The sequence below is a fragment of the Paramormyrops kingsleyae genome, chromosome 4 (assembly GCF_048594095.1).
Source record: "Paramormyrops kingsleyae isolate MSU_618 chromosome 4, PKINGS_0.4, whole genome shotgun sequence".
Taxonomy (NCBI): Eukaryota; Metazoa; Chordata; class Actinopteri; order Osteoglossiformes; family Mormyridae; genus Paramormyrops; species Paramormyrops kingsleyae.
Genome location: NC_132800.1, coordinates 5,433,069 through 5,460,860, shown reverse-complemented (window position 1 = coordinate 5,460,860; position 27,792 = coordinate 5,433,069). Strand labels below are relative to the sequence as shown.

General features: G+C 47.3%; 2 protein-coding genes across 5 annotated transcripts; both read right to left on the bottom strand.

Annotated features, from left to right (window-relative positions):
- Positions 1–924: 924 nt before the first annotated feature.
- irf9 (interferon regulatory factor 9) lies at positions 925–12,563 on the bottom strand. 3 transcript variants are annotated; one of them, XM_023825250.2, is made up of 10 exons: positions 12,422–12,563; positions 11,889–12,019; positions 11,635–11,757; positions 11,322–11,502; positions 8,038–8,159; positions 7,844–7,925; positions 6,751–6,804; positions 6,175–6,561; positions 5,649–5,764; positions 925–3,445 (listed from the first exon to the last, which is right to left on the bottom strand). In XM_023825250.2, the coding sequence occupies exons 2-10, from the start codon at positions 11,946–11,948 to the stop codon at positions 3,314–3,316; spliced, it is 1,257 nt and encodes a 418-aa protein (XP_023681018.1). In that variant the 5' UTR covers positions 11,949–12,019; positions 12,422–12,563; the 3' UTR covers positions 925–3,313. The 3 variants fall into 3 exon arrangements, with proteins under 3 accessions (XP_023681018.1, XP_023681019.1, XP_023681021.1); XM_023825251.2 differs by having other exon boundaries at positions 11,889–11,974; positions 12,422–12,537; XM_023825253.2 differs by lacking the exon at positions 6,751–6,804.
- Positions 12,564–13,161: 598 nt separating this feature from the next.
- LOC111850879 (E3 ubiquitin-protein ligase RNF31-like) lies at positions 13,162–26,694 on the bottom strand. Of its 2 annotated transcripts, none has more exons than XM_023825231.2 (24): positions 26,554–26,694; positions 25,389–25,588; positions 25,054–25,200; positions 24,685–24,840; positions 24,193–24,264; positions 23,775–23,925; positions 23,408–23,557; positions 23,132–23,285; positions 22,829–22,974; positions 22,544–22,695; positions 21,921–22,148; positions 21,180–21,446; positions 20,892–21,077; positions 20,585–20,791; positions 20,119–20,292; positions 19,900–19,998; positions 18,598–18,687; positions 18,142–18,256; positions 17,506–17,618; positions 17,188–17,298; positions 16,432–16,480; positions 15,228–15,324; positions 14,975–15,140; positions 13,162–13,794 (listed from the first exon to the last, which is right to left on the bottom strand). In XM_023825231.2, exons 2-24 carry the CDS (start codon positions 25,584–25,586, stop codon positions 13,744–13,746), a joined length of 3,279 nt encoding a protein of 1,092 aa, XP_023680999.1. In that variant the 5' UTR covers positions 25,587–25,588; positions 26,554–26,694; the 3' UTR covers positions 13,162–13,743. The 2 variants fall into 2 exon arrangements, with proteins under 2 accessions (XP_023680999.1, XP_023681000.1); XM_023825232.2 differs by having other exon boundaries at positions 23,408–23,554.
- Between the last annotated feature and the right edge of the window lie 1,098 nt (positions 26,695–27,792).

Below are 27,792 nucleotides of genomic sequence, written 5' to 3'. Positions count from 1 at the left end.
CGTAAGGAGCAGGCACTGATTACAGTGCGTAAGGATCATGCACTGATTACAGTGTGTAAGGATCATGCACTGATTACAGTGTGTAAGGAGCAGGCACTGATTACAGTGCGTAAGGAGCATGCACTGATTACAGTGCGTAAGGATCATGCACTGATTACAGTGTGTAAGGAGCAGGCACTGATTACAGTGCGTAAGGAGCATGCACTGATTACAGTGCGTAAGGATCATGCACTGATTACAGTGCGTAAGGAGCAGGCACTTATTACAGTGCGTAAGGAGCATGCACTGATTACAGTGCATAAGGAGCATGCACTGATTACAGTGTGTAAGGAGCAGGCACTGATTACAGTGCGTAAGGATCATGCACTGATTACAGTGTGTAAGGAGCAGGCACTGATTACAGTGCGTAAGGATCATGCATTGATTACAGTGTGTAGGGAGCATGCACTGATTACATTGTGTAAGGAGCATACACTGATTACAGTGCGTTGCTGTACCCGCCGCATGACAAACCACCTCAGGGGTGAGAACCTGAGTGCAGACATGTGGCAGGTGATACCTCAGCACCACACTAGTCCACATGGACCAGTGTGTGTTTTTTTTCTGGTGACTGGAGTGCTAATCCTCCCACCAACCCCCAAGTTTTTCCCTGCAAGTTGGAGGACCTCCTTATAGGGCTTGATGTAGATTAACATCATACCCAGGATGAAGCAATTGCAGGTTAAGGGCCTTGCTCAAGGGCCCAATGGAGTAGGACGACTCCGGGCATTCATGGGATTTGAACAAATAACCTTCCAGTTGCTGGCACAGATCCTTAGCCTCAGAGCCAACACTCTACCCTTTGTGGAAGGATACCAACAAGTTTGTCCAGGTCAGTATGTTTAATACACATCTTTTATAATTATAGAAAAAAATATACAGATATTTAATTGTAGTAGATTTATTATTTAAAAAGTACACATAATATAGACAGTTCTTTATATATAATGTTTCTTCCCTTGCAAAAAACCACCTGAGGACCAGTGTACAAGAGACAGGATCAGTGAAACCACACCACAGGGTTTCCTAACCACGTTAAAGAGCCTATGAGAAAAAAAGTGTCTCCTCGACACTTCCCAGTGGTGCTTGGTTACACTCCCGTGTGTGACACTTAGGTTTCCGTAGTCCTGTTCATTATTCAAAAGGCTTTGTTTAGCAAAAGGAAGTTGAAACAGTTACAGATTACAAGTCATTTATATAGTTACATACATACTGAATTCACAACTTATTACCTAGGGTGCTGATTAAAATGGCATAAATTACAAGTGTGACACCGTAACTACTCTGAAATGACAACCCATACTGATAAAAATCCATCCATTAACCACTTATCCTGGTCTAGATTGTGTACTTGAAATAATCCTCTATTTAAATTATGAATGAATAGGTGCTTCCCAGTCCAAGTTCAGGAACCTAGTTCCTGGTCCCGAGATGCTGGGCCGTCTCGAAAGTCAAGTTTTGTGTGTTGCTTACCCACCGCATAAAAGGAACTGTGACTTTCATGCTAAATAAGCAAGAAAGATGCAAAAAAACACTCGGATAAAGTGTAAATATAACTTTATTTCATACGACACAACATCACCATCCCAAAGTAATGGAATGGTGAACATGTCATTTTGTTAAGTACTGGGGTGATCGACGGTGCGGTACAGGACCTGGCCACCAGATCGATCTTTAGTTTTCCACGACGTAACGCTATTCCGCTAATAAGCACTGGCAAGCTTCAAAGCTGGCATAGGGTATATTAGACAAAAGTATGTCTGTTATCCTACGCTGGAAAACTGAGATGCAAGCAAAAAAAAGAATTCATTAATGCATGTAATGTAATTGACATACAATAATAATTCCATCTGTTTCAATTTCTGAAATCAGGAAAGAGACTCAGGAGCATCATGACCAGGACTGAGAGACTTAGGAGGAGTTTCTACCCCCCAGGCCATAAGCTTTCTGAACCTGGACGTCCCATTGCATCTCACACCCTGATGTACATTGGGCTCTTGTACCCCTCACCAAATCAGCACTGTTACACTGGTCACTTTTATGTCTGGTTACGTTCATGTTGAACATACTCCTCTGCTTGCATTTTTAGCTTGCTTTTTGCACTTTTTAACTTTAGCAACTTGCGCAGTCTGCAAAAGAGCGGTTCAGGATGCATTTCACTACGTGTTGTACTTTGTGTAACTATGTACGTGACAATTAAAGAATCTTGAATCTGCTTGTATCTCTTTTCCCCTCATAACTTCCAACTTATGCTGGAAAATGCATATTCGTGACTTGCATGCAATATTCAATGAAAAAATGATCGTGCGCAGGTTTTTCTTATTCTTTCACCACATTGCACTGCAAAATACCATGCAAACAGCTTGTACGACTTGCACACGACTATTAGCGACAAACGCTCGATTCGCAGTCCCTCTCTTCGGCAGGGCCTGGTTTGCTGGCCTGCCTGAAGGGGGCGTCTGTCAATCCCCAACATATCGGCAGCTTGGGCATAGCAGGGTCGCGTTTCAGAGTCACAAAACGGCAGCCTCCATGCCTGAGGTCTCTAGTAGTGCAGGAACCCACAGAAGAAAAACCTTGATGTCCCCTGCTGATTCCCTCTTGTGAGATGGACCTGCAGCACTTTCTCATTCCTTGGACCTTCATCTCAGAGCCCAGCACAAAGTATCTTACATTTCTCACCACTATGCATGTAACGTCCCTACTTTGTATTAGTGGTTTAATGTGGGCTTTTAACTGAAAAGCTAAATCTGGCCAGACTAATCTTGATAATATGCTATGAAATAAACATACCACATTATAGATAAAGTATCATGCAAGTGCTCAGAGAGTATGATGATTTCTCTAATGGGTCGAGACCTCATTGCATACTTCATCTGCTAGGCTGTGGGTTTCTATCCTCCAACAGGCTGAGCATTCAGATTCAGGGTAGCCCTTCGATATTCCTTCTACTGGTGGTATGTCCTTTGATGATGTCCTGCTGGGACTCGAACCCCTGTGATCTCAAAAGGACAACAATCCGTGCATTCTCCATGACATCTGATTGCGTACGCTATGTCTTTTTGGGGGGGGAGGGGCGCTCTTATGAGGTCTCTATGTGTACCAATCCAGCTATCCAGTATGAAATAATAATAATAATGGAAAGTAGGATTTTTCTTGTGGCAGGGCCAGCAGCTGGACTGGTACAGGTGTGTCAGGACCCCAGCCTTGATTCCAGTAGGAAATTGGGCAGACACTATGAGATCCCCATTCCACTGCTGCCAGAAGTGTCTTCTCACTGGAGTGACACCAGGTTGAGAGTGACTTCGCCAAGCGGAGATTGACTGGTCAGGTCTTGGATGATAGCCAGCGAGTTCTGGACAGACTGGGCCTGCTGGATGGTCTGCATGGCCCACGGCAGGGAGATCTGAGGAAGGAGGGAGTGATGAACTGGAGAGCAGGTACCAGAGCTTTAAGTATTGCAGCGGAGTCTGAAGAGAATGTGGAATATCTTATGAGTGTAAAGTATCGGTCAACAGCCAGGGAGAGCAGTGATAAGAAACTGGCAGAAGGATGAGGCTTCCAGAAATGTTTTAAACAGTATATCTCATGTAGAAGTTTTGCTGGTAACCCCAGTTTACTATCTAAATATCTCATGGATCACAAGATTAGCACCTATGTTGGCAGTGTGGTACAGTTACATAGGACAGTACCAGTCAAAAGCCTGGACACACCTAGTGAAAATCATTTGTTTTTCAACAAGATAACGACCCTAAGCACATCTTGAGGTTATGCAAGAACTGTATTATGATGTTAACAAGAAAAGAGATCGAGTGCTGTGACAGATGACTCGTCCTCCACAATCTCTCAACCTAAACACCAAAGAGCTGCTTTGGGATGAGTTGAGTAAGAGCAAGGTAGCCAACTTGTGGCCAGAAATTGTGGAAGCTCCTTCAGGACTACTGGAGAAGCATCCCAGGTGGCTACATCTGAAAGCTGACTGAAAGAATGCCAAGAGTCTGCAATGCTGTCACGGAAGCAAAAGGGGGTAATTTTCCTAAACATTGTGAGATGTTGTTCACGTCTCTTGGTTGTTGCGATATTCCATTGCCTTTTACTACAAGGCGAATAACATAACCAAAATAGAGAGAAACACATTAAAAGCAGGAGTGTCCAGACTTTTGACTTGCACTCGATGTCTTTATTCCATACATATCTGACTGGTTGAGAAGATTCTTCCTGCAGAAGAAGGGGCCTTCATTTTATTTCCCAGAAGTGGCTATGCTCTTTCTGGGTCTTTCTCTACTTTGTGTACATGGGAGAAATTAGGGGTACACGGTCTTTTATTGCCCCTATGCGTGAACCGCTGTATTACGATATGCCTGTCATTTCCCTAGACGTACTGCTGCGAATAGCCAATTTTGGGAAAAATTACCATCTAAAAAACTGGGGCTAGAATTATTTTATTTTCGAGGGCTACAACTTAAATGTCATTATACAACAGCAGAGGTAAAGGTAGCCACATACTTCAAACATAATCGACGTCATTTCAGCAATACAACATTATACGAGCGGTGATCCCACCCACTGTCGACAATTGGCTGACATAATGTGACAATATGATCAGCAGCCGGCATTCTTTGTACCACACCGTGCGTATCTTCAAATGGTGTGAGTTAATATGGGTATTTGTGCACTATTTGTGTGGAATGCGTGTGTTTCATTAGAGTATAACCATGAATGTCATGTAAGGTGTTGGTTTCCTTGTCTGTTTGTCTGCTAGTATTAAACCCACAGTGGCTGCTAATAAGAGAAGCATTTCATTCTGAAAGAGCCGTCATCTCCTTTATTAAAATGACACTCACCACAATACGGTTTTTTTTTGCCCCCTTTATGCGGCTCTGCTGCATCAGAAACATTCTGCGCTCTCTTGGGCTGTGGGGTTTGTAATATTTACTAACTTTCTACACTTGCTGTGCTGTGATTCCCTGCGGTCGCTTTTTAACAGTGATACTTAGCTTCAGGTATGTTCTTGTCAAATAAATATTTTTCCTTAGATAAGATTTGGTATTCTAAAAAAATTCTTTAAACATTAATTTAATATTGCCTGTACAGGGACAGTACATACTAGGTAAACCGTCCATTTAAAAAATACCTACAGGTTGTCAAAGTTAAATTTTTATGTTTTTCTCTCCTTGATTTCATATAGTAGAGACAAACACTTGGCCTAGTTAGTCATGCTGCCATTTTTCTACAATGGAGAGTTGTTATACGGAATAATAAAGAGTTCATTGTTTAATCAGAGGGTCATTTGTTAAAATTTTCTTTTTAACTACAAAAACACTGAAACTATACTGTTACAATGGTCCAAAATGCGTGATACATCCCGAACCATGGGGAAACTGTACCGTTATTCCCCCAGGAGAGACACAGCCTGTCCCCAATTCCTTTCAGTAAATCTAAGCCATATCCCTGGCTGATAACCTCAATAAGCCCCCGCAGACCCGGCTTGTTGGTATTTCCATCCAGTTTTGTAAGTCTGATAAGTCAAACCAGGATCAGATTTTAATCCAAGGGCGTCTTGTGACGAGTGGCTGCAGTGTCTTGAAGAGACAAGGGCGGCTGGGTACCTGGACAGTGATGAGTTTGCTGGAGAGGTCATCCGTGTCAGAAAGCTCCTCCCCGAAACACAGGGTGACCCCACACCTCGGCGGTGCTCCTCCGCTCTGGCTGAACACCGCTAGCTCTGAGGAGGAACAAACACTATCTCAACGGCATCCTTACGTCACATTACCGCCACGGCTGGCGCCATATATCACGCAGGGATGCTCAGCCTGCGTATACACCGGTATATGTCGCTAGTGGAGCCGTGGCTAATGGGGTAGATAGCAGCTCTAGCAGCTCCGCGGCTAACGTTACGCACGGCACCGTTAGTGGCACTGTGGCCTAGCGTTGCATATGGTACTGTTAGCAGTGCCGTGGCTAACATCAAATATGCCGTCGTTAGCTTCGATTTGGCTATCGCTATATAAAGCGCTGCCGGCACCGCCACGGCTAATGCCATATATGGAGTCGTCTGCGGCGTCGTGCCACTTAGCTAACAAAGGTAAGAATTACTAGCAGAAGTGTGACGATCGCGGACAGCTTAGTACTCACCCTGCTGAAAGGCCTGTCTGCTAAACAGCATGACTGGGTGGTCTGTACACTCCAGCTTGTGCGGGCCTGACTCGGAAGTGTGCGGCCCGGTCCAAAACACCCGGGCCTGGCAGAAGCGCTTGGCGTAGATGCCGAGCTTGGTGGAGGCCAGCATCACACCTTTCTCCATGTATGGCAGCAAGGAGGCGAAAGCCTGCTCCTTCCTGCCCGTGAACAGGGAAGGTGGGGGCTTGGGCAGGGCGATGCGCTCTATGCCCACCAAACCCAGGGAGCCCGTGGTACCATGAGAAGAAGGGAAGTGGGCGATCCGCACATCATTCCCGAAGATCTCGCGCTTCAGAACCTCGTGGCCCAAGTAGTAAAGTGTGATGATGAGACAAGGCTGGCCTGGAGGGAAAACAAAATACTTAATGGGTTACGGCAATTATGAGAACCAAGCGGCAGCAGAAGTACGAATGAATCTGTGGCAAGAGAGATAGTGTGGAGGGGGGACGAGCCGAGATAAAGAGCAGGATGAAGGAAACACCAGGAGGCTCACGGCGACGACATGTTTGTTATTGTGCAGGTGGTCATTACCTCCAAGAGGAGGCGCCGTCTCAATCATCAAGTTCACCTGGAGCTCATTGACCACTACAGGAAAAAGAGAGTTCTCTTAGCTGCGTGTTAATTGGTCAGTGCTAGTATATTAGCCTGCTTTTACAGGGGCCTAAGCGGGAAAGGGTTGGGCTGAGCAGGGTACCGTTTGGCATAGCTGGATGCAGTGATTTGCATCAGCATTTATTAATCAGTCTTTTAACCTCCTTAGTGTTAAGTTTGCCCCCCAGGAAAAAAAAAAAAAACGCCCAATAACCGTCGCATTTTTTTTTCCCCAGCAAGGAAAATTTTATTACTTGTGACAGAAAAATGTTAATACCAAAATGTCAGCATGATTACAGCAGGAACGGTATGACTGCTGTGCGTTGCTGTGCCGATGCAGAATTTGGAATGTGTCCTTTGTGTGACGTTTCGAAACAGTCAGCAACACACAAATAAATAAAGACCACTAAATGGCAGCAGAATCCCGCCCTGAGCGTTATTCAGACTTAACATTGCATACTCAGAGTCTGAGTCACACTTGGGGTTAACACCAAGGAGGATAAAAGCATCAAGCGGCTCGGTTCCATCAGAGCCGCAGTGAGCAGACTGCTCTGCAAAAGCCCTGCAGAAGACGGTAAAGGAAAGGGAAAAATATCCAAGAAAATGCAGCCCTCAAAAGCAAAAGGGATCCAGAAATATTAAAAGTTTGAGTTAGGAGATTGACCATAGCTGCACCCGTTTATGAATTCGAAATGCCTGTCCTTCCCTTTTTGTGGTAATCTAGTGTTTAATTTTCTGCCAAACAAACTGTACCAAAGTTTATGAGAGAGCATTTCCTGTTGGGAAATGGTTCTCATCGCTGTGCACTCGCCTCTGGAGGCCGAATCTGAAATCTGTATCTGCCTCTGGTGTTCTGGACTAAATGTCATCTACACCATGTCGCTTTCCAGGTCTTCACTCAACTGCACATTTTGAGCAAAGTAGAGCGGTCTTTCTGACAGTTTGATTTAAACAAGGGGGAAAAGGAACGGAAAATAGCGTGCATGGTTCACAGACAAGCACACGAGGACAGGGCCGGGGGGCTAGGACTTACAATCGGCGTTTTTCAGGACAATCACTGAATCGCTTTGCTCCGTCTGTGGGCTATTATCATCATCACCCACCTGCTGGACAGACTGAGAATTGAGTGTGTAGGTTAGGTAAGCTTTTATGCAGCCAGTGCGGCTAAGAGTATAACAATGGGCGGGTACAGAGGGATGATACCCTGCAGATCACGGGTAAACCTACTGAGATGATTGGCTGGACGGCAGCCTCCTCCTCTTTTAACTCCTTGATCGCTTTATCCTCTCTGCCACACTGGGATCTCTTTCTCTTTCCTTCTCCTGTCTTTTTTTTGTTTTCCACCATCCCTGAAGGGGAAGGGGACACAGAGGTCGTCATTGAAGTGGCAGATGCCAGCAGGTGAATGCAAGCAAAACGTATCTATTGCTGTAGCTGGATACCACTAGGTGGTCTTACCATTGCAACCTAGAAGAAGAACATTTGGCCGTTTCTTTATATTTACCTGGTAATTTCCTGGAAGCAAGATGAATTTGAATTTTTCGGCCATTGCCAAATTTGCCAAATGCTTTGTCCAACATGACGAATCAGTACACATTGGTAAGTGCTCATCACTACACATGTACATTTATTCTCACAGCTTAGAATCCTTCTCAATTATATCCACGTCTCGAAATAAATTAGTTCCAGGAATGGTTGCTACTTCAATGCCTCTAGCACCAGCCAGTCAGACAGAGAAAACCCCCCACAGCTATATCTAGAAAAGGCACCCCCCCAAAACAAAATTACTTGGTATATTTAAGTGTCACGTCAGATCACAGTGGTGCTCAGAATTACAAATTTTGAGAATAGACTAGTAAATCTTTTTGATATTGCCCCTTAAACAGAACATACCGTGTATTTCAGCTAATCAATGATTAATGATCTATAGCTATAGAACTACCTGAATAACAGAACAGTCTAAACCAAGGGTGGCCAATCTTATCCGCAAAGGGCCGCTGTGTATGCGGGTTTTCGCTGCAACTTCCTAATTAGATTACTAATTAGAGGACTGATTGGCTGAAGAGTCCTCACACCTGGGTTTGAACAGCTGACCTACAGGTTATCCAAAAAACCTGCATACACACCGGCCCTTTGTGGATAAGATTGGCCATCCCTGGTCTAAACAGTGTTAAGAAAAACCTAAATATATTTAGTTAAATTGGTGATCATAGGGAATATAAATACATAAAAGTATTTTATACAAACAATACAGTGCAAAAGTCTTAGACAGTCCAAAGAAATGTTTAAAGCTGTTTATCTGGGTGGCAAGTGTACTTTGGCTTAGAACAAAAAACACAATTTAACATTAGAACATATGCAAATTAAGAGTAACACAATAAAAACTAGTAATAATTTCTTCTGTTTTCTAAAAAGTTCCTGATATCTAGTTGGATGGCTAGATGAACAGCGCTTCAGTTCCCAAACCTCTCCTCAGGGGCACCTCAGCCATTCCACGATTTTGTTAAATTTCACCAACAGCTCAATTGAATAATTAAATAAATTGGTATAAAAAGTCAGTGACAGATTGACTAGTTGTATGGGGTGAGCTAGTGGCCAAGTCAAAAAATACATGGCTGCACTGGACGGTCACTGCAAATACTGGGATGATTTTAGCAGAGGTTCTGAAATGGCTACGCTGACACACTTTGACAGGCATAATATCATAGTTTTACACCAACACAAGGATAATCTAAACATCATTTTCTTTGCCTGCCTAAGACTTTTGCACAGTATTGTATACAGTTAGATTTATATACAGTTTATATACAGTTGGATCTTACAATAGCTAAAAATTCAGGTCCCCTAGCATGATGCATTCACAAGTTTGCATAACGAAGCCTGTTTAATTAATAGCATACAAGGTGAGCTGTGAGGCCAAGACTGAGAACTCGATCTAGGGTGTCTGGTATTAACTCATATCATGCTGATGCGAGTCACAAAACAAGTGTAGAGCAGTTCCTCAGTGCGCCATGGCTGATCTCACCCTTGCATTACTTCCTTGCTGCCTTGATGCAAAGTAATTTTCTTGCAGCAAGATCAAGTTGTTTTTCAGTGTAGCTTCTACAGTACTAGCAAAGCTAATGGCCTCTGTAATTGGGTTCCCTGACCATACCTGAGCTGTCCTTATGCAATGCTTCTCTGACTATTTCCTCCTTTGCACTGTGGATTATGCTATATTGCTGCTAAGTGACTATTTACGTGTATGACGACAATCCTCAACTCCACCTCAAATAAGGTAAACACAAGTAGAACTTAAATCCCCTTCGCTATGCCTCAGGCACAGCACCCGGATGAGAAGGTAGAGCAAGGAAAGAGAACCCGCATAAAGGAGAACACCTATGAAAACATACCCATTCATTCCTCTTGATTCCACCCCAATACAGATGCTCCTCGACTTACGATGGGGTTACATTCCAGTGAACCCATTGTAAGTGGAAAACATTGTAAGTGACTAAATAACTAGTCACTGAATACGTGAATAATTACTATACCTAACTAAATACTAGTAATTTAAAATCAATACAAGTTTACTTGGTTAAACAGAAAAAAAAATACTATGATTCATTGTTAAATAATGTGTGAGATGCTGACGCTCACAATAGCTACTGGAATGGTGGCTGGGTAGATGCTGCCATTGCACAGCGTCAGTAGAAAGTGTCGTACGGCGAAGTGAGCAGCACCGGAAAAACACCGGCTGCCACCCTGCAGCCTCGATAGCTGTGTGGTTTAGGGTTAGGGTTAGGGTTAGGGTTACTCACACGGGTGGGGCTCTGCTCATCCGTGGGATGAAAGCGGAGTTTTGAAAGGTCTATTATTATTATTTGTTTTTTTGCAATCATTAGTTTTTCACTCCCCAGCCACGAGACTCTGCTGACATGGAGTTATCACTGTCGATCATCTAGACTTCCTCTGTTTCCAAGTTCTTATTACCGGGTCCCGAGGACAGTGGGTCCCGAGGACAGTGGGTCCCGAGGACAGGCCTTCCTCGTTAACACATTCCCTGCCATGGTATCAGCTAGCCACATGAGTGTATGTCTGTATTTCCAGGTGGTCAGAAGAACCCAGTTCACACACGGTTTATCTCTGCTGCATGCATGTTCGATGCCCATTCGAAAGACAAGCAGAAACGTGGGACTGTGCTTCTGCATCCGACATTTTCACTTTGGTGATCATTAAGATAAGATATACTTTACTGATCCCAGGGAGAAGTCCTTTAACCAAGCCCACACATTAATAATCACTGAGGCTAGAAAGATAAGTGTGGCCTATGTGGATTGTGTGTGTGTGACTGCACAAGTATATAGTAGTACAACCAACACAGTTTCTATGTGTACTATAGCTTTTTTCGCTACCATGTGCTGCTACATATGTGTGAATATGTGCCTGGTGACAGTGTGAATAAGCATGCGTGAGTTATTCTGACACCGGTGTGTGTGCGTGTTCTTGTGTGTGGAAGAGATCTTCCTCACCTTGCTCGGACAGTGGCACCAGGCGGTACACCTTGTACGGCTCGGAGATGTCCAGCTGTGACCTCTCGCTGACCTCGCGGAACTCGCAGCTCTTGTTGAGGGCAACGCGGAGGCGGGTCTTCCAGGAGGCAGGGTCTGCACGGCCTTCATCGGTGAGCTTCCCTTTAAATTCTGACCATGCCTGTCAGCAGGGGGGTGGGGGGGGGGTGTCAGTGTGTCGCTGGTGTCACTGAGTACCACGTACTGCCTTTGAAAGGCTTTGGCAGCGGGACGAGATGTTAAGTTGGGAGCAGTCTTTTTAGAGCATCGAAACCTTGAAAATGGCAGCATCCTCGTCGCTCCTGAAGTCCTGCTTGCCGGCGTGTTTCCAAGGAATGCGGAACATGGTCTTGGCGGGGTCATCCCAAACGAGACCCGGGTACCGGCCGCTGCTGACCTGCACGCAGATCAGGAAATAAGTTGAGTCTGGCTGCTGAATTATTTTGCAGAAACTATTGGGGGGGGGGGGGGGTGTCGTTTCATTCAGAAGATTAACAGTTTAAAATCGGAAAAAGTCAGCAGACTTACCTGCTCCACAATCCAGGACCGTAGCTTCCGTGTGGAGCGCACTCTCCCCCCTGTAGCCATGCCTGGGATGGATGTCTCTTTTCTGCCTATTCAACGATGCCGGACGAACACGGTTCAAAGTGCCGTCATGCCTACGGCGGCCAAATGCACGGAAGTGCTGTCTACAATTTGTTGACAATCCTGGAGCTGAGCTCGCGAGCAGTTTTTGACAGATGTCATAAATGTGTTTGCTGACCATTATTATACATGGCACTTAGAAAAACTGTGTGTATGAAAACTAGAGTAAAAATGCCCGAAACTTGTCGAGTGGTTGTACAGAGAATTCCGATCATATGACGCGAATACAAACATCACCGGAAATGCACAAAACGAAGTTAAAGATCACGGGCAACAGTTTTAGTGACGTCGCTACACATTTGAAGAAAAAAACTTTTGAATAAATTACTGTAAATGCCGTTCCCACCGTTTTAAACCAATGATCAATCAAATATTAGTACGATATCCAGTGCAGATTATACTTTGATCGGGCTTACCTGTACACAGAAAAGAAGCCGCACGAACCCGTCCTTCGTCTGTCTGTGGACTGGCTGCGAAGACGCCGCCCCCAGCCCAGATCCTATGCAGCGCGCCGCCCCAGCCGCTCCGCTTCTTAAAAATCACGTGACATCACTGAAGCGCCCGACGGTCGCACGCCGCGTTCTGCCGCTAGGGGGAGCTCTCGAGCTGGACCAAAGCTGCCTACTAATCCCGTAGATAACAAAAGAAGGTAGGGCGGTTGCCAAGAGTGTCACTTCAGGGAATCCCCAGTTATGCGTTAGTCCGTCCTCCTATTTCGAGTCTTGCCTCATTTGCAAAAAGCAAAACTCTTTAATGCTGAAGGAAATGTATTAGATGTTAGTGCATTGGCTTTTGTTTAATAGAAATATCACTACACAGATGTACTGTGTATGTACCTAAAACAGAGAAATATTTGTATACCTCCAGTAAAGAACACAATATTTATTATTGAATAATTATTTATCTGTATACCATTCAAGCCCCCCTTTTCTTAATTGATTACTTTGGTTCCTACCTGCCTTCTTTAATTTAGCCAGAAGTCAGGGGCGGATTTTTCGGCTGTATTTCAGCTTTATAGCATTGTGAGGTTGTCGGTGTCTTGGGTTTGGTGTGGAGATTCAGAGTGGTACATTAATAAAAAGCACACTGAACAGCTGTGAAAACGCAGTGTGCCACACTGTACACTGACCATTAAAGGAGCCATTTCAGCTGTTGGTTTTATTTGAGAACTTTATTTAGCAGAATAGCAAAATGGTGGAAAAGGGCATAAAACTGAGCTTTTGATTAGTTGGGTGTGATTGCTTTTGAAATGCTGTGTCGGGCTCCTGTGAGGATTTCCGGCTTGCGAAGATCCGAAGTTGCAGGGCAGGGTGCTGGCTTCACTGTCCCAGAGACAGGGCCCTCTAATGTGCAGATGGTGCAAGAAGCAGCTCTTCAGGAAACCCACCGACAGGGGCAGGTGACTGTTGTTGTGACATGCTGCTGTGTGTGTTTATAGCTGAGCTCCAGCTGTAATGGTGGCCCTATTAGCAGCAGTGCAGATCATCTCTAGCCGACGTATGTTTAATTAAATGATCTCTAAAATTTTTGCTAATCTGCAACAATTCATGTGTTGTAAATGCGATTAAATGTATTTCCTAGTTTGATCAGAGGTGTTAAGAATAAGAAAAATAAGATTTCCAGTAATCCAATCACCCTGTAGGTTTACATGAAGGCAAACAAGATGCCCCGACAGAATATGTGAAAGAAAACCTTTTAGCTGGGCTTAGAACAGTTAAGGTTACAGCAACATGATGCTTCATTTCATCCGTGGGACCTTGTCCCCTATCGGCACCTCGTCCATCAGTTTCTGTGGAAATGGGAGAAATGTGATTAAAGTCACTCCCTGTTCCCAAAAGTGAGATACCTGTTTAAATGCTCCAGGAAGTGGCTTAACGCATTTCACAATCGACCATAAATTCTCGCTCGGGGGCACAGGGGTCCGAGCCAAAGATTGCATCACACTGAGTGCTAATCGCCTGAGCTGAATGTGGTCGGCGCGCCCAGTCTAAGTACCGTATGGGTTCCCAACCTGCTTCGTTCCACGGGACTGGGGAATACTGGGGGCTTTGAGGAGGGGGTGGTCAGGTTCCAGAAGCTAAGTACAACCACTTGTCGTTTAGCGACCACCTTGGTTAGCGACCTCGCACAAATACGATCGTAATAAGAAAATTCATTTTCCGACCAATGCGCGCATTCACGACCAAATTTTGTACCCCTGATAACGTACACTGGGGTGAGAGAGATCTCGGTAACAGAATGCACAAAATATTGTTAGTAGTATTCACTTCATAAAGGATCAAAGAAAATGAGCACGGAAGTCTGAAGCAGAGCCGTAAGCAGTCGTGGTGACGCTTTGGCTACCGGGATTTTCACTTAGCTACCATTTGCTGGTCGCTGTACCGAAACTCGGTCGCTAAACGAGGAGAGGATGTATTATACATTTTCAAACTATGCCTTTTTTTTTTTTTTAACAATCCCTGACATTTGTGCATTCTGATCGCATCTAAAAAAACTGAAATTTAGTAACTCTCCTCTGTTGTGGGCATCAAAAGGATGGGAACCCCTACATTAGAGCAAGTACTGCAACACAAGTCTGGCTTATCCCTGCACCCCACATGCACATCTTCATATATATATATATATACACACACAGGTTTGTGATTATATCTTTGTGGGGACTCTCCATTCATTTCTATGGGGAAAACTGTAATCCCAGCATGATGACCTTAACCCCTACCCAGCTCTAACCTTAACCATAAGTAACCAAAGTAAATACAAGACTTTTGTCATTTTTAGTGTTTTGTTGCATTCACAGATTTCTGTGGGGACCTGAAAAATGGTCCCCACAACTATAAAACAACAGGTTTTTATTACATTGTGGGGAACATTTGGTCCCCACTATGTAATATAAACATACTCCACACTGACACACACACAGATTCACATACACATATGATAAGTCCATCAATCAAACAGTAATGTTATACCTTCAGCAGTCGGGCACAATACGTATTGTCGTCTTCCACCTCCCCCCGTCGTTCATCAACTTGGTATCTCCGACAAGCCACCACGATGTCATTCTTTTCGAACAGGGGGGCGGGGTCAAGGGAGTGGCCATTGATGAGACTGACCAGGTATTCTTTGTAGTGCTTCCTGGAGCGTAGACACCAAAACATTTGTGCTTAATAGTCTGAGAAGGCTGAGTGGCCTGACAGAAAGAGTCATGGTGACATCACTCACTCGCAGAGCCCCGCATGTCCCGCCTGACACTGGGCCCCACAGGGCAGGTCGAGCTGCTGCCCCCCCTCATCCTTCTGCTCCATAACGCCACACTGCCCTAAGGAGGGAGAGCAAACATCAGGTGGATGAGAGGTGGGCGGTGCAAAGGGCAAAGGCGGAGCCCCCTTCAGTACTACAGGCTCTGTAGTACACACTATGCTGGTGTTCCTCAACCCAGTCGTCAGGGAGCCCCAGGCAGCTCCCATCACACCTGCACCAGGAATTCAGAGCTCTTGACTGGCTAGGAGCTTGGAGGGAGCAAAAATGTGGATTGTATTGGGGGGAGGGGGGTCTCAGGGACTGGGTTGAGAAACACTGGTCTATACTATTTGTGTCGCATTATATGCCATTTGTGTAGCACAATACTGTGTGGTCACCAGTTCAAAGCCCAGAGCCGGCAGAGTGATGTCACTGCCGGGCCCCTGAGTGATGTCACTGCCGGGCCCCTGAATGATGTCACTCCCAGGACCCTGAATGATGTCGCTGCTGGGCCCTGAGTGATGTCGCTGCCGGGGCCCTGAGTGATGTCGCTGCCGGGCCCCTGAGTGATGTCGCTGCCGGGCCCCTGAGTGATGTCGCTGCCGACCCCTGAGTGATGTCGCTGCCGGGCCCCTGAGTGATGTCGCTGCCGACCCCTGAGTGATGTCGCTGCCGGGCCCCTGAGTGATGTCGCTGCCGACCCCTGAGTGATGTCGCTGCCGGGGCCCTGAGTGATGTCGCTGCCGGGCCCCTGAGTGATGTCGCTGCCGGGCCCCTGAGTGATGTCGCTGCCGGGGCCCTGAGTGATGTCGCTGCCGGGCCCCTGAGTAAGGCCCTTAACCCCTTAAGCCCCAAGTGCCCCAGGGACTGTCTGACCCTGCTTTCTCAAAAATGTACATCACTGTGCATACAGGCATCTTCCAAATAAATAAAAATATCACTTCTGATTATTTGCGTAATACAGTGTTTAGATTATGAAGTACTACTCTACGCTATTTAGTACAATCCACTCTGAACACTGATGGTGGGAAACTGTGTGTGTGCGTGCGCGTGTGTGTGTGTGTGTGTGTGTGTGTGTATAAGTGTGCGTGTGTGTGTGTATAAGTGTGCGTGTGTGTGTGTATAAGTGTGCGTGTGTGTGTGTTTTTGTTCTAGCATTATACGCTGTGCAGGCGGCTAATATTACCTGGCTGTGCTCCCTGGGGGGGGTCCGTGTTGAACTCCACGCCATTTTTCTGCAAAGCCATACGGGAGGACAGGCGTAAATGAGCGGCTGATGAAAACTAATGGAAACTATTTCATTATGTCTGTCAAAGTTTGTCAGCTTAGCCACTGCAAAACCGCTCCTAAAGTCACCCCAGTATTTGCAGCGAATGTCCAATACACACATGTATTTTGCACTACCCCACCTGTGTTTGGTGAATCGATACCTCACTGACTTTTTAAAGTAATTTCATTCATTAATTTAGTGAGCTGCAAGGGATACATGGAGCACATATATGCTTACTACCCAGATAATTAGCTTAAACATCTCCTTTAATGCTTTAAGACATTTACACAGTACAGATATACCTCAGCTTATGTCTGGGTTTCATCCCCGAAGTGAGGACGTGAGTCAATCATGGCGTATCTTGCTCAATATAGGAGCGGTTAAATATACTGTGTAACATAATATTACACACATTTAACTATTTCTCTGCAGTGGCGGCTCCAGGGATGGACCGGCCACAAAGAACAGCCTGGGAGATTCTGCCAAGCAGCAAATATTTATATAATGGGGGGGCTATATAACGTGGTAAAATACATCCTCTAACACCCACCACATCAACTTTCAGCCCTGGTGGGTCATAAGTGCGATCAGATGTTCCTGGACAGGATCAGGTCGGTGGATGATTACACTGTGCATGCTGGTCACTGCACAGTGAGACGCACTGCACTGTACCTGAAGCAGAGCCTGCAGCTGGACCGGGTCCCAGTCCCTCAAGTAGAAGAGACAGTCCCGGGGATGATGTGCATGGAGCCCCGACACGCTGCACTGGGCCACAGAGCAAGTCTGGGGGGGGGGGGGGGGGGGTCAAAGTATAAAGTCACATGATCCGACGTCAATAAACAGTTAAATGTGGCTCACTGTCCAGTTTGTAAACTGTACTGTCACTCGCAAACTGCTACAAGTGCCCATCTATTGTAACAAATACCACCAGCACCTGCAGACATTTTCCTGACACGCAGTGATTCTGCCATGGCTTCCCCAGCCACTTACGGTGTGGAAGGGGTTGTTGCAGCCACTGCAGAACTGGTAGCGGCACTGGGAGCAGGTGAAGTGCATGCAGCCTCCCTTGGTCAGGGCGTACTGGAACCGGCAGTGGGGGCAAGCTGAGACAGAGAGAGAATGAACCTCGAGCTCGTTCTGCTTAATGATGCTTTCCACTCTATTTCTGAAACAGTGTTTCCCAGCCACTTCCCAGTCCCAGGGAAGCCCCGGACAGTCTGCATCTTTGCTCCCTCCACAGCTCCCAGCACACCTGTACCAAGTTTGCAGCGCTCTTGAGGTTTTGGTTCATCCTTGATCGTTTGGTTCATTTTTGATTGCTTGGTTCAGGTATGCTGGGAGTTGGGAAGCACCAAAAATGTAGACTGTCAGGTGGTCCCCGGGTTGACTAACACTGTTCTGTAATTCCACCCAAGCAAAGACGGAGTGAGCTTTTACAGTTAATTTGTGTTGTTAAAGAGACACCGTGCTTAATAAAATGGTTATAATTATTATGGTCATTAAGAGGAAGTGATGCACCATGGGTAAAGCAGTCTGCATTTTCAATGATGCTGCGAGGCATTAGAAACTGAAACCGTGATCGGCACACACTGTATGCATGTGTGTGTACGTGTGCCAGGGACTCACTGATGCCGTTGTCACGGAGATAACCGGCCAGACCCTGCTTCTGGTATTCAGGGTCGTTCTCTCGCTTCCAGGCCTGGAACTGCTCGCAAGAGAGGCCGGCGTGTTGGGCCTCCCACTGTGGGGGGTTGAGGGGCACAGAGAGACAGGTGGCAGAGAGCATGTTGGGTAAGGAAACTAGTATGAAAACTAGTACGCTTTACCAGTCAAATATTCAGACCGATAAGCTGCAAACTGAAATTGAACTGATGTTATTGCTACTTACAGCAGAGGGACGGCTTACAGTTTATTACAAATCATGTATGCACCCTGAGATTCGAACCCACAACCCTTGTGATGTAGCACACCGCCCTACTTGTTGAGCTACAGGAGCTCTACATTGGCCCAGTCGGTGATATTGACTTTATCGCTTGTCTCAGAGCACAGTGAGAGTGGCTGTGATTCCGGCGACATGCTCACAGCTTTCTTGCACTGTGCGCAGAAGCTATTCTTGCACTGAGGGCAGGTGACTTTGGCTTGCTCTCCATCATAGATGAATCCGTAGGAGCACTAGCAAGGAGACAGACAGTGCTTAGCAACCATAGGAGCCAGAGAAACACGAGTGTTGAGTGTTGCACATTTTTATTGGGGTCTCACTGATGTATCTGCCTGTCATCTGTCCAGCCAGCCTGAGATATACAGTTACTGTGTCTTAGGCAGCCAAAGGAAATGTTTGAAGGTCGTTATCTGGGTAGTAAGTGTATATGTGCCCAGAACAAAAACACAATTTAGCATTTGAACTTGTGCAAACTATAAGTAACATAACAAAAATGAGTAAGAATTTCTTCTGTTCTCCAAAAACTTACTGATACCTTGTTGGATGGCTAGATGAACCCCACTGTGGTTCCCAAACCTCTCCTCACAGGCACCCTAGCCATTCCATTTGTTCGTTTAATGTAAGTGGCTAAGTGCTAAGTGGCGGGTGTCGGTGCTAAGTGGCGGGTGTGTCGGTGCTAAGTGGCGGGTGTCGGTGCTAAGTGGCGGGTGTGTCGGTGCTAAGTGGCGGGTGTGTCGGTGCTAAGTGGCGGGTGCGTCGGTGCTAAGTGGCGGGTGTGTTGGTGCTAAGTGGCGGGTGTGTAGGTGCTAAGTGGCGGGTGTCGGTGCTAAGTGGCGGGTGTGTCGGTGCTAAGTGGCGGGTGTGTCGGTGCCAAGTGACGGGTGTCGGTGCTAAGTGACGGGTGTGTCGGTGTTAAGTGGCGGGTGCGTCGGTGCTAAGTGGCGGGTGCGTCGGTGCTAAGTGGCGGGTGTGTCGGTGCTAAGTGGCGGGTGTGTTGGTGCTAAGTGGCGGGTGTGTCGGTGCTAAGTGGCGGGTGCGTCGGTGCTAAGTGGCGGGTGCGTCGGTGCTAAGTGGCGGGTGTGTCGGTGCTAAGTGGCGGGTGTGTCGGTGCCAAGTGACGGGTGTCGGTGCTAAGTGGCGGGTGTGTCGGTGCTAAGTGGTGGGTGGCGGTGTTAAGTGGCGGGTGTGTCGGTGCCAAGTGACGGGTGTGTCGGTGTTAAGTGGCGGGTGCGTCGGTGCTAAGTGGCGGGTGCGTCGGTGCTAAGTGGCGGGTGCGTCGGTGCTAAGTGGCGGGTGCGTCGGTGCTAAGTGGCGGGTGTGTCGGTGCCAAGTGACGGGTGTGTCGGTGCTAAGTGGTGGGTGGCGGTATTAAGTGGCGGGTGTGTCGGTGCTAAGTGGCGGGTGTCGGTGCTAAGTGGCGAGTGTCGGTGCTAAGCTCCACTCACATGGCTGCACCACAGGAATTTGGGGTCCTGGATGAGGGAGTGCTCCATCAGTTTCTTGTGGAAGAGCTCGTATACCTCGGGCTCCAGACAATCGCGCAGCTAAGCGCGTAGGAAAACATGCGTTGGGGAAAGCAAGATGCAGGTCAGTTAGTGCATTTATTGCCGCATAGTCATCAAGATGTACCTGTCCGGGTGTAACTACACACCCTGTCCATGTACCTGGATATCCAGAGTGGAGAAGTAGGTGTTGAGATGCTCGGGGTCATTGATATCCGGACCTCCACACACGGGACAAACCATCTCTCTGATGTGTTTGTCTCGCACTGTGATGGTGAAGTGCTGCTTGAAGCATTCACAGCACACGGAGCACTCACAGGAGGTCAGTGACCGCATCTGAGACACACAGACAGATTAGGAGGTGAGGCTTGTTCAGAACTGACACTTCTCAGCTGAGAGATTCACTACAAATGTACTGAATTATAATTGATCGCAAATTAAATTATGATGTATGCAACTATATCAGTGCACTTTTATTGATTCTATTTGGTTGAGCTCTATGATTAACAGCCATAGGTAGAGATTCATGTTGGGTAACGTTAGTAGCTTTAAATTTTACTTATAGGTGATGATCAGTTTAGTAATACACCCCGTGGCCCCCTTCAGACACATGGACAGGTGGTGGTACCTTGTTGTGGGGGAATACAGACAGGCAGCATGGGCACTCCTTGGCGAGGACCCGGCGGATGAAGTCACGGTCATGTGACTCACGGACAGCCTGCAGTACGTCCTCCAGGGAGTACTGGATGTCGGGCTCCTGCAGTAGGGACAGTGCCAGCTCACAGCGCCCCCAGCTCGGCAGGCTGTACAGAGCCAGGAGCCGCCGGCACATCCGCTGAGGGCCAGGGGGCGGGATTGAGAGAGGGAAAAACGATCAGACTGGCTGCTAGACTGACGCACTGACGGGGATCAGGCCCTCCCCTGCAGTCCGGCACCTGTCTGTCTGGGTCTTTGATGTCGATCGTGGGTTCAGGCAGGTCGCTCCACACGCGCTTGTGGAATTCCTCCAGTAGGGGACGCTGCAGGAAGGACAGGGCCCCACGCACCTCCCCTCCGCTCATCCTCAGCGCCTCCTCACACTTGTCTGCCTCCCGGAACCCTAGAGAGGAGAGCTCCTCCATCTGGAGAAGGGGTGAGTGAGTGGCTGAACCTGGCGGAAAGTCCCTTTAAACGCGCAGAAATGGGAGCACCGGCATCTCTCGCTTTCCTCCTCTCCCTCTCACCTTGGCCCACCTGTTCCTCAGCACCTGGGTGACGGCCTTCTCGGCGTCGCCGCCCGCCGCCAACCACGCGCGCTTCGCTTCGGCCCTGGACAGCCGCACGCTGGGGTCGCCCGGGTCCCGCTGGACAGAGGCGGCCATGGCACAGATCTCGTCGAGCAGGTGGGGCAGCTCCGAGTGCAGCCAGTCGCAGGGGTTCACGCTGCTGCCCCCGGAGACGCACACAGCGGCGTACACCTCCTCGGGGGTCACCCCTCTCTTCTCCCCCTCCTGCAAGAAGGAGCCGGAAACAGGAAGGCAGGCAAGCTGTTAGTATTTCCATCCATCCATTTTCATTAACGGGTTCTACAGTCAAAGCTATGAGCATCCAATGTAAACAGAGCATGAGCTTAATTTATGCTGAAATCGGAATGACCGATAGCCTTCACTGAAATTTGTTTGCATTATCGGTAGCTGTCAACAACTTACAATAAAATGACAAGCATGAAAACGCAGGCTGGCTGCAACCATTCTCACTGCAGATAATTAACGTAACGCTGTTTTTTGTAGACAAAAACTGTATTCTGACACTGCATTACCACCAACAACCAGAGGAGGTGCTGAAGCACCCTCAGCACCCACTACTTCCAGGGTTGCTGTGCTAATGTCTGTCCACTACCCATTAATGTACCCAGGGATTGCACGGGTGGACCACTGATAACCTGTGAGACGGAAGTTCAGTGAGATTTCATAAGCTCCACCCACTCGAATCTCCTGGATCAGCTTCAGGCCCTCGTCCCTCATCTGCTTCTGCCTCTTCAAGTCGGAGTTTTCTATGGCCGGGGCCGGAGTCTTCAGGGAGAGCGCATTCAGTCGCGTGCCAAGCATGGGGGCTGTGGGGGTCTTGGGCGCCTGGCCCGTGCGGGGCAGGCTGCACATCTCGCATGTGTCAGCGGGCTTGGAGTTAGCATAGGTGCAGAACTGGCACATCCACTAAAGAGAGGGTGGAGACGAGAATTCGATCACCGTGCCACTCGCTCATGAATCTGCTCTGAACCAGTCAGAGCTAAGCTAGGCTGACCATGAACCAGCACTGAACTGAGAAGACATGAACTTATGTTCCACATCAGTGTTTCTCGACCCAGTCCTTAGCGACGCCCAGACAGTCCACATCTTTGCCCCTTCTCCCGCTGCCAGCACACTTGCACCAGGTATTCACTATTCTTGACTTTTTGATTTGTTCTTGATTGTTATATTCAGCTGTGCTGGGAGCTGAGAGGAAGCAAAAATGTCTGAGGCTCTCCGAGGACTGCCTTGAGGAAGACTGATCTACAGGCTGCGATCAAAAGACAACACGGGCAGATCAATTCAATGTGGCCGATAATTACTTGTGTGTCTGCGGTTCCCAGACTTTTTGGGGTTGCTGTCGCCGGGTGTGCGGACGTCACAGGTGGACGCGTGGCCAAGCGGGGGCGCTCACACACCGTACAAAGCACACTGCTGCTGGAGTTCATCACTGTGCAGCTTTTACACTGCCACTCTGGGGGGAGGGAAGGCAGATGGGAGACTTTGCATACGACAGTCTCTGTCATTCCTGCACTTTCAGCCTGGATGATACCTGAGCTGAACTGAATTGATTCAGTTGGCCTTTGAGTCAGACCAAAGCTGCTGACCTGAGACGATGGAAGCCTGTAGTGAGTCCTCCAGGACAGTGGAGGCAGCAGAGGCTAGCCTGGGTCGGTCACAGGTCCCACACAGCACCGCCTGAACCTCATTCACTGTTGTGCAATAAGTGCACTCCCATGAAGATAGCGAGGATCTGCGGGGAGAGGAATTGATTGAGATTGACTGAGAAATTGATCGACTGTGACTGAGATTTAGATAATGAATAGACAATATAAAATGCGCATGCCCTCTAGGCAGCAGTGCTCTTCGTCTCAGTGCACTTCCAGCTGGACCTTCATCCCCTTTCCTACCTCATGCTTTTCGGCGGAGCCATCACTGGAATTCTGTTGTGGCCCCGGCGCTCCGGGTGAGAATGATACAGCTTGTCGCAGGTCTCACACTGCCTCTGCCTGCAAGTGGGACAGTAGGCCCAGACGGGGAAGCTGCCGCAGATGGTGCAGTTATCTGCGGGGAAGGCAGGCGACAGGAATTCCGAGCACGGCACAGAACGAGAAACCTGATTAGTCACATAGAAAGCCTTTTCCTCCCAGGACAATCGCACGTCCCTCCCCCCGCCTTTAGCTCACCGAGGACAGGAGCCTGCAGGGCCTCCCGTACGTGACTGGCTCTGTCAGGGTGGCGGTGGTAGACCAGGTCGCAGTTGTTGCAGAATTTAATGGAGGAACAGGCCCCACACATGACTGTGGGAGTGTTACCACACATGTTACATCCCCCTACTTACAGAGAGAGAGAGAGAGAGAGAGAGAGAGAGAGAGAGACTGAGAATTGTAGGATAACGATAAACTCGTCACCTATCACAAACAAAACATGAAAAAAAAATCTTTAATTCTATGTTATCAGACCTTATGCAAACAGCGCAGTAATCACACCTACGTGCGCGGTCCTGTGAAGCGAGTGGAGTACGCTGTGAAGCCTGAGAGTAGAGGATCGTACCTGTGTCTGCTGTACTGGGTGCCCCAGGACTGGGTGTGCTTCCAGGACTCGGGGTTTGCTTGGCCGGGGGAGTTGGGGACTGCGGCTGTGGCATCCCATCAGGCGTGTCCCCGATGCCGGGAAGGGACGTAGCGTCTGAAGGGGGCCACTTCTGTAAAATCAGCAAGATTCCCATTAAACTGGTGCCCCTTATGACGAGTGCATGGTCAGCCTCCCCCGAGGGCTGTAGCTCTGGGTTCAAGTTTTACCTTCAAACAAATAACCGCAAATTTAAGCATAATTTGAACTGGGCATGAATGAAGTGTGCAGGACATTTCACTTGATTATCTGCACAAATGTGCCACTATATTACCTATGAAAACTACACACGAAGACAAAATGTCTTTTAAGCAGCACAGAGCCAAAAACAGTCATTTACCTGTTCCTGCACATCCTCTGCTCCCTTGTAAGGAATTATAGCCTTAAAGATCTCTGGACTGCAGTGAGTATTCTGAAATGAAAAGTTTAATAGAGTTAATGAGACACTTAATGGAATAAGATGCAAAGTGGATGTGCTTGCTCTTGCGATGCTGTGGAAATCCTACAGCCCCCCCTATTCAAATCTGGCCCTCGATTCCAAATCCAGGCCTTGTTTTCAAGTCTCCCAGGCAGTTAGCTTAATAATTTCTGGCTCTAATTGGCCAGAGGCTTCACAACTGGCTGTCAGGTAAAGGAAAGCTGGAAAACCAGCAGTGCTCGGCCCTTGAGGACCGTGATTTGAATAGCCCTGTCCTACAGTAATGGGCACACAGCTGTAACATGAGTGACTGCTGAAAACTCTCCGTTCATACATCTATTAATTATTCTGTGACCCATGACCAAATCAGAGCATATCTGCTGGAAGGTCACATGACAGCAGAGCAGCCTCGACCTTTATCAGCATGTCCAGTTCCAGTCGCAGGGTCATCACTTCCAGAGTCAAGGCAGCGACCTCCTTCACATTTGGATCTGTGATGTCTTCAGGGAAGGACAGCCCATCCGGCTGCTCGCTGCAGTATCCGTAGAGATGGAGCACCTCTTTTCCACCCTGATAAAGCATGTAAATATAAAGGGTTTTTTTTGGGGGTGGGGTCAAATGAAGTCAAATTAAATACTAGGGGGTACACATGACCCCCATCACCCCTGGTTCCTATGGACCCTGCCTCCGCCAACTTCTACCATTAATGTTTATTAGATGGATGACAAAAGACAAGAAGTCAATTGGGCCATCACTGCAAGGGGCCATCATAAGGCGCCTTACCTTGATAGAGCCCACGGTGGCCCTGAAGACGGGGTTGTTGAACTTGACGCTACGCCAGTACTTGGGCCTGGTCGGGCTGGTCAGGTTGAGGCCGTACTTCTCCAGGATGCTCAGGGCCGTGTAGAGCTTCCCCAAGGAGGTGACACTCTGATAGGAGAAACACCAAAAGAAGGGGAAAAAAGACAGAATGAGAAGAGTGGATGCTAAGCAAGAGGAAGAAGAGTGAGCAGGTCAGAGTGACATCATGCCTAAGTTATCCCTATTCATCCTCTGCATCACTGAAGAACAGGCGCCTTTTAAGATCAAGCTCCACAGGTTTTTCACAGACAACTTACCTCCTGCCAGGAGTCCCCAGCGCTGTTCTCCCTCACCATGATCTCTGCAGGAATATGGCAGTATTTGGCAGACAGCGGGATGGGCATGTTGGCCATGGCCTGAACGTCATCCTTCACCTCCTGAGCAGACCCGTTGGACGAGAGGGAAGTCTCCGCCCTGCTCCGGATTTCCTCCAGCCGCTTGGAGACGTCTGTCATCGCTGGGGATACAGAGCAGTGGAAGTGTCGCTGTCACATAAACACTAACTAGCCAGTATCAGGAGCAGTACCTAAAAACTATATCCAATGGCCATACACCTAGATAGTATAGGACCCACACTGACTCCAGAGAAATTTGGGCAAATGTGTATTGAGAGAAGTAATTCTCCACACAAAAGTTATACCAAGCTGATTATTTTAACAGTTATGGCCTTCCTGTTAGCTTTAAGGAGTCTCTCATTAATAACTTGCTTTTGCTGACATAAATTCCTTTTCTTCATCACACCATTCTCTATAAACTCCAAACACTGTAATCTGTAAAAATCCCAGGAAGCTAGCACTTCCTGAGATGCCGGAATGACGGCATCTGGCACCAGCAATCACACCACGTTCGGATCAAGCTTTTAATGTTTCGCTGAGCAGTCAGTGAACATATCCTGCCTGCTTGGGAGCTGCATGTATTACGCTGCGGCTACATGACTGCTGTTTGGAGGATCAGGGTGTTTGCACTAACGAGGAGCTGATCCCAATAAACTGGCAACATATGAATACGACCTACAGATGAATGACAGATTATGCGCAGCGCAACTGAGAAGTGCACAGCTATGGACGTTTGTAATCAGCAAGTATTTCCTGGAATACATGTAACAACCGTACCCCGCCTGCTGAAAGCGATTCTTTATCTTATGTTGAATTTATTATTACATATGAACTAAAAACATTCATACATGCATATTTATATAAATATGGCAAACGGCAAGTACAACGGCAAACTAAAGTCAGTAAAAAAGTAATGTAAAATAAAAGTAAACACACCAAACTTTGGTTGTTGAACCAAGGAGTTGAAACACCCTTACAAAAAAAGTAAGTTGTTAAATACATATGCGATATACTTTCTTAATATACAGCAGATATTAAACCAGGAATATGAAAGCAAGTTTATCAATAATTGCCTAGTAGAGTTTACCTTATTTTGGCTTATAGCTGCTTACATATGTGACTGCCTTAAATTCCGGTATCTGCTTGGGATAGCAGAAAACGTATTACATACTTTAAAAAGTCCAAAAATAAAAACCGCCAGAGTTCTACCACCAGCGCCTTCGTAAAGGAGGAACAGGTAAGGATATTGTTTTTGTTTCGATAGCTCAGAATGTACTTTCGTTTCAGGCTGGAAACTGTGTCCTGTGTGGAGCCATTTTGTGTCAAAGTGGCATCGCCTTTCAGGAGCGAGGCGCAGTCGTTTAGAGCCGAAATGACGGCTCTTAAAGGGCTAGTGTAGATTTGCCGGTGTTATGCCGAAAAAGGCATCCTTGCCTTAGAATGCATGCCGGTGTTCCGACGAGTTGAGCTTTTAAGGGTTTTTGGGGGTCAGGGGTTTTTTAGGGGTTAGGCTTAGGGTTTTAGGGGTGTTTTGGGGGTTAGGGTTTTAGGGGGGTTTTGGGGGTTAGGGATTTACAGGTTTTTTGGGGGTTAGGGTTAGAGTTTTACGGGTTTTTTTGGGGCTATTGATTAGCACTACGGTAGCCTTACTCGATAAAGTAGCTCAACTCGTTTCAGATCAGCGACCAATCGGTCATTTAGAGACAGGCAGGGGCGTTGCTAGAGATTTTGGGCCCCATGAAAGCATATCATATTAGGCCCCCCAGTCCAAACCAATCCAGTTATTTTCCTAATTTTTTAGGGCCCCTGTCACTCAGGGGCCCTTGGAATCATCCTAGCTTTCCTCCCCCTTACGGCGCCCCTGGAGACAGGCATGCATTCTACGGCAGGGATGCTTTTTTCGGCGTAACACCTGTTTTGCAACTATGTCGGCAAATGTTCTGCATCAGTTCCTGTAATTGCGTATTCTTTAATGTTACGATAGAAAACCCGGATTCTCGACAACTTATAGTGTTACTGTCTGATAAGGGAATAATAGAGATTCAGATCACAAGACTGCAGGATCTATTGACAATAGCTGAAAACATATTGTGGTTTGTCTCTCTTCCACGCAGGATAATTACAGCACACCCTGCATTCACAAAGCCTCGAGTACAGCGGATAACCCCTCCAATGGACTCTATCCCCTGTAAAAAGTATCACAGCATCCAGACCTCTTCTGATAGAGTATCAGCTTCTTCATCCAGACTGTCAGGCTCCTCTCCACGCTAAAATCCCCACCAACCACCTAAACTTTAAAGTGTTTAATCGACTAGCCACTTTATCT

Bases quoted from the DNA above. Each gene is read 5' to 3' on its own strand.
- irf9 (XM_023825250.2), bottom strand. From the start codon at position 11,948: ATGGCTACAGGGGGGAGAGTGCGCTCCACACGGAAGCTACGGTCCTGG. The intron at 8,160-11,321 runs GTGAGGAAGATC...CTTCCCCTTCAG, and splicing joins GGTGCCACTGTCCGAGCAAG to GGATGGTGGAAAACAAAAAA. The intron at 7,926-8,037 runs GTAGGTTTACCC...CTCAATTCTCAG, and splicing joins CCGTCCAGCCAATCATCTCA to TCTGTCCAGCAGGTGGGTGA.
- LOC111850879 (XM_023825231.2), bottom strand. From the start codon at position 25,586: ATGACAGACGTCTCCAAGCGGCTGGAGGAAATCCGGAGCAGGGCGGAG. The intron at 18,688-19,899 runs GTGAGTGGAGCT...TCTCCTTGCTAG, and splicing joins AATTCCTGTGGTGCAGCCAT to TGCTCCTACGGATTCATCTA. The intron at 15,325-16,431 runs GTAATATTAGCC...CTCCCTCCTTAG, and splicing joins CCCCCAGGGAGCACAGCCAG to GGCAGTGTGGCGTTATGGAG.